The following is a 6,000-nucleotide window of genomic DNA, read 5'->3' on the forward strand; positions in this document are numbered from 1 at the left end:
CGGAAACAAATTAGCAGGGTAGCGTCCTACACCACACGTTGGTAATGACATAATTTTATTTGAGATGAAAAAAATAGTTACAAAAATGTCCGCTACTGCGACAAACGGTGCAACAATACAGTATAGAATAACATGAAATGTGTCAAAACTTATGCAACAGTATGCACAATACGTTGGTGTTTGTTGTTTGCAACATGCTAAAATGGGTCAGCCGTGCTGATATCTTCAGAAATGAAGAAATCAAGTTGAAGGATTTTCTTAAAATGAAAAAAAAAAACATTTTATTTCATTTGATATAAGAATAGTCACAATAGTGTCCCCACCAAGAAGCTATCTCGTGTTCAATTCCGTTAAACAAGTATTTGGAATTGTTGGTGAATCATTAGGTAAAGAATCTTAAAAATGTTAGACCATAGATGGCACACGTAAAATAAAGTTTATAAAGTTTAAAATAAAATTGAGTTTAAACTTTATTTTAACTGGTAACTGGCGACACAATATAACAATTCCAGTGTATTTCGTACTATCGTTTATTAATTACACTATAAAAATGCATTGGTTTATTTGGTATTATTGTAACCAGTGTGGAAATTCTATTATGTTTACGCGTGCAAAGTCAACTCAAAATTGCAATAAAATGACCAAATATCAGAAGAATAGCCGAGACAGATATGGCCACAGCCTATCATTTTGGAGAATACGGAATCGGATTCTGGCTACAAATTTTTTGGACGGGCTACCAGCAGCGGCTGAGTGACTGAAAGAACTGAACACTAGTTCACTAGAAAACAAGTCACTGGTACGTGTCTGACAGAGTACCATGTGATGTTTTCCTGGATTACGTGTCTATCATAGGAATAGGGACAAGTTTACCATAGAAAATGGCCCACAAGTGGTGAAGCGGTGTCGTTCCTGAACGGTCGTATGTTACCTTCTCGCCAGGATAGGCTGGCGATGTGGAGTTTACCGGGTTTTCTCTACGTCTGAAACGCTTGAATAGGGGCCAGATACCCTCAGAAACATCTCCCGGACAGCATTAACCCCTAGGAAAATGGCCGATATTTCCAGGTAAATCTTTCTATAAGGTAGCTGTCTAAATTTATATTATAATCCCTTATATGCTATACATGCGACTGACACATGAAAAGCTTCACGTGATGCGTTTGACATCACACGCATCCGACCAGTGTTTCGTCGTTTCATCCACTGGTAGGCAAAAATATGTCGTTTATATATTACACCACGTATGGTTACGAATGTTTAATACTTTTATACTTATTCTTTATTTTGTTTAATTATTATTTTGATCATTTCTCTTATTTCTGGTCATCATCTTTTCTGATACTTTCTATAGAATATGATGGCCTACAATCAAAACGAAACGCTATTAATTTTTTATATATAAATGACGTTTAGTGCAGATATATATTTTACATATCAATAATATAATGTTGTTTGAATTAGAAAGCAGACATGAGTTTCTTGCCTTGTGTGATGTCATTCGAACGTTTAGAAGTGGTCGAATATACAACACCATATAAATTTGTCAACTATGGATTTGTGGTGAAAGCGCCAGAGAAAGTGTTTAATTGGACTGCTTTAATAACGCCTTTCTCAAAGAAAGTAAGAAATATCATTTATAAAGTTAATACATTATTATGCAAAGAAATTATATTTGTAATGTAAATTGCCATGCAGTTATGGATTGCATTGATTACTTCTTGGTTAATTTGCGGAGTAGTACTTCACAAAGTCTTACATGTTGAAGCTACAATACACAGTATCAGTCAAATTGAAAGGAATTCTCTATTCAAACTGCTGTGGATTTTGTTTGGAACCATCGCGTTACAAGGTAATAAGAATTACACTACAGTAGATTATTTTTTATGTTTACAGATTTGATTGTTGTATTTAACAAAAACAGGAGGAAAGTTGGAATTAATCAAAAGATTTCAATCGAAACTCATCGTAGCAACTTGGTTATTATCAATTGTTGTTTTAGTGTCGAGTTACGGTGGATGTCTGATGGCAGTTATAACTTGTCCTTCCTGTACATGAATCTGTGCCTACAACAACAGAAGAATTAGCTGATGATGTAGAGAAAGGACAATACTCTTGTGGTGTTCCGCCTGGTACTATTGTTACTAAATATATAACAGTAAGTAACATTTTTCATTAGGTGTGGGCGCGGTTCTCAAAGAACACCAGAATAATTCCATTACAATGCACTTACTGATACATAAGAAATTTCGACTTCTTTCTTTTCGAAATTCATGCTGCTTTGACTATTTTTTTAGTATATTTGTAATTATGTTATTATGTTCGTAATTAATAGTTAATGAACGACATTTTCATAGAGTCTTCAGACCGTTGATAATTTTTGATTCTGATTTCTTGTATACAAAGAGAGAACACGTTATTGTAACAGTGTTATTGTATTATTGTGCACGCGTATCATAACTATGAAAATTTTTTGTTATTAAGAATATTAAGTCTATATTCAGAAGATGCGTTTTTTACATGAAGAAAAACACAATATAAATACAAACAGAAGAAACTAAGTTTAATATAGAATGGAAGAAAAGACAGTGAAATTCTGAATACTTTAATAAAGCAAAAAATATATTTTCGAGTGGCTCGAAAGATTCTGCTTCAAATCCTCACTGTAAGCAATGTTAATGGTCAAAATGTCATCATTTATGGCCTGACTTATTGATAATTGTATTAATTAAGTACAACTTGTGAAAAATATCAAAAATATTAGAATTGGAATCGCTCATAGCTATGAAATATTGCCTTTTTGAAAAGGCTATTTTTCCTACTTACTTTTATGATTTATACAAAGATCCACTTTATTGTAATAAACATTTATCTGATGAACAAGTCATGTAGATTTTAATAATTTAGCAGAAGTGTTCAGGGTCAGGGTATCATCATCCTCTAGTCTTCGAATGTTGATAACTCATGATATGCATTACCTTAGCCGAAATGGATAAAAGTGGCGCTGTCTATTCAACTTGTTTGTAATGGTATGCAACAAAGCAAATCAAATTCCTGTGTACGTAACGTCAGAAAACATAAGTTATTTTGGCAAAAAAAATCTGTAATTAGATTGCCAGCGCATCATAAAACAAATATTATGTAATGTTAATAAATTGTTTTGTCTCTAGTAACTTTAAAAGACTTTAAAGTCTTTTTAAAAAACTTTAAAATAACTTTAAAAACTATAATTATAATAAAAATTAGAGGTCACGTAAAAGATACTTAGAAGCCAGTTAAGATTCATCATCCGATCAATCGGTTGCGGTATTATGTGTACGTATTTATATTTTCTGTAAACACATTGGTTCGTCAGCGCAAATGATGAATCCTTAACAAAATAAATTATATTTTTAGGTAAATAATTCAATTCCACAATAGAGCTCATAGCAATGGTTGAAATATTAAAAGTGATACACTTTTAAAACCATCAAAAACTTATTCAACATTTAACCTCGTGTAGTAAGATACAGAAATACACATAGGTGATACTTACCACAACATCGTTCCAACCTTAGCACACTGAAACTAGTTTCCTCTATATTTACACAGGAAATGTGAATATTTAAGAAATTAATAAACGTGATCAATCTTACCCCATTTTACAGTAATATATCACCCATAATTTATGTTTAATGACATATATCAGAGTCGATAGATATACTGGTCCTTGCGCTATACTCTCAAGTTCGATTAATGACTCAGGTTTCCGATAGCTGGCGTAAGAGTAGCGGTTAAGCAAGAAAAAGTTTGTTTATCTATTTGGTTAGTAGGTAGTTTTCCCATTTTAAACATTTTTCTAACAATTTTTACTGTTCTTTCAAAAATCTTATTCGTAATTACATCTTTTTAATTTTATATCATGTATAAAGAAAGAAAAAGCATATTTGGTTTATAAAAAAATTAATAATATGATTTTAAATTACAGATGAAGATGTAGATAAATCGAAAATAGTTATATTTTCAATTTGATTTATCCAAATTTTTAATAGAGACCTGTTTAAAACTGTTAGAACTAATATCTCAAATACTATAGTGGAGTTACTAAAATCTGTCATATTGCTATGTATTGTGAATAAAAGTCTTGTACATTATGTTCTTGTATAATATATCTGTTTAATATATTAATATTATCACTTGATAGGTGACTTAGAGAAACGCAAACAATGTTTATCGAAATAGTTCGCCTGTGCGAGCAGTTTGATCAGTAATACGTCACAAATGAAAAATTATAAATGCTTTATTGTTGATGAAAAAAATGATGAAGAGTACAGATAAAAAAATAAAAGTGAAGTAAAGAAATTAAATTAAGCGAAACTGAAGTAAAAAGTAAGAAATTAATAGTTTGCATTTAATCAGGAAAATTGTTGGATAAATTGGAGTAGCTCATTAAAAGCATCTGCGTTTGATATTTTGTCCAGTCTCGGCTGAGTGAACTGTGTCTGAAACATCACGTCGTTGTCTTTCTTGGCACAGCTAAAAAACATATATTTGTAGTAGTCAAATAAACGTTAAAAATTTGTGGTGGGATAAGAAGAATGAGTTGAGCTAAACTACTGACATGTGGACGAAAAGAAATGACAATTAGATTAAATCGGTAGAAAACCCAGGCATGCAATTACAGCAGAGGCAATCGAAGAGCTAGGAACGTGGTGCCATGTAGTTGAAATGAGGAACGTAAATCTGGTTCTTTTCTCTTTGAACGCAGATAACATTTCCATAGTTCAACCGAAATTCACCAAACTCTGTAAAAATGTGAAACAACTGTCTGGCTTTCTACTCCAAAAACAGCTCCCAAAATGTCATCATACTTTTTTGTTATTAAGCGTCAAATAGGCGATAGTCGACACTTTTTTTATTTGAATATATAATAACAAATGCCATAACGATGTTTACATGTTTGTGACCCGATGGTTACGGAAGCCGAGACGTGGCACAGTGGGTCGTGAGACGATTCTAGCAGGACTTATGTATGTAGGCTAGTGCAATTCATTTTTACAATAAAAATTTTTTACTTAGATATCGTATCAACTAAAAATTTATATATCGGAGTCACATTCGGACTTTGACTCGGATTCATCTTGTACTACGGTCACGCTCGGTGCTTTTAGTAATTTTAAAACGTTAGCGGTTAAACAGAGTTTTTTCTTCATACCAAGTGATCTAAGGTTTGTAACGAGAGGATCTAAAAAAATTAAAAAATTATGTAAAATATCTGTATTAGTGTTTATTCTAGAAGTTTTTCGGGAATAACTCTCACTAAATTTTTTAAATTCCTTGTGTCTAGCTTCTGGCACTGCTACGGACAATTGTCCTATTAGAACGAGAAACGAAGATATAATTTTTGATCCGTGTATTTGAACTTTGTGAAGACTGACTGGCATGGTATACCAATGATAAAGCGTCACATATAACTCCGCCGTTTCTTTCGTGTAGATTTCGAATTTGCTTGTATCGATTTCGTAGCCGGTTGCCAGTGCTTGTAATATAACCGAAAATCGTTTTTTTAGGTTCTTGTTAACACCTGTTATCTCTGCAGTAAGAGTGGCGTTCGAAAAAAATCTTTTTGCCGAATTACCGTCGTTGGTGTTTGTTTCCCCACCTTGCTTGGGAGTACCCAGAAATAAACAAGTTTCGGTTCTAAATCTATCAATAATATTTTTCTTTCTAGTTGATACCGACTCTTTCTCTTCGGTCTTGCGCACTTGCCATTTTTTAATATTTTTCGATTCGCTATGTAAAGAATGCATTTCATGAATTTTGTGTGACAATGAAGAGTCGGTAGACCAAATGAAAAAGTTTCTTCATTACGTTGCCTCATTTTAATGTTAGGTAGATCGTTCATTTGGCTGGATGTGGCACTACATACGTAATACTTTTGAGTCGATTTATTTGATGTTAAAGCATTACCTTAGTATCGACCATGGTTTTGATAAACTCTGATTACTTTTAAAGTAAAAT

At 32.5% G+C, this 6,000-nt stretch overlaps 1 protein-coding gene across 1 annotated transcript in view; it reads right to left on the reverse strand.

Annotated features, from left to right (window-relative positions):
* Positions 1-5,789, reverse strand: part of LOC136974780 (ionotropic receptor 21a-like) — a 29,386-nt gene extending 23,597 nt beyond the window's left edge. Inside the window, exons 1-2 of the mRNA XM_067269719.1 lie at positions 5,300-5,789; positions 5,096-5,224 (exon numbers count right to left, since the gene is read on the reverse strand). Coding sequence (XP_067125820.1) covers positions 5,096-5,224; positions 5,300-5,789 — 619 coding nt within the window. The remainder of the gene's footprint in view (positions 1-5,095; positions 5,225-5,299) is intronic.
* Positions 5,790-6,000: the final 211 nt, after the last annotated feature.

This window comes from Centruroides vittatus, unplaced genomic scaffold (assembly GCF_030686945.1).
Source record: "Centruroides vittatus isolate TY-2023 unplaced genomic scaffold, ASM3068694v2 contig_356, whole genome shotgun sequence".
Lineage (NCBI taxonomy): Eukaryota > Metazoa > Arthropoda > Arachnida > Scorpiones > Buthidae > Centruroides > Centruroides vittatus.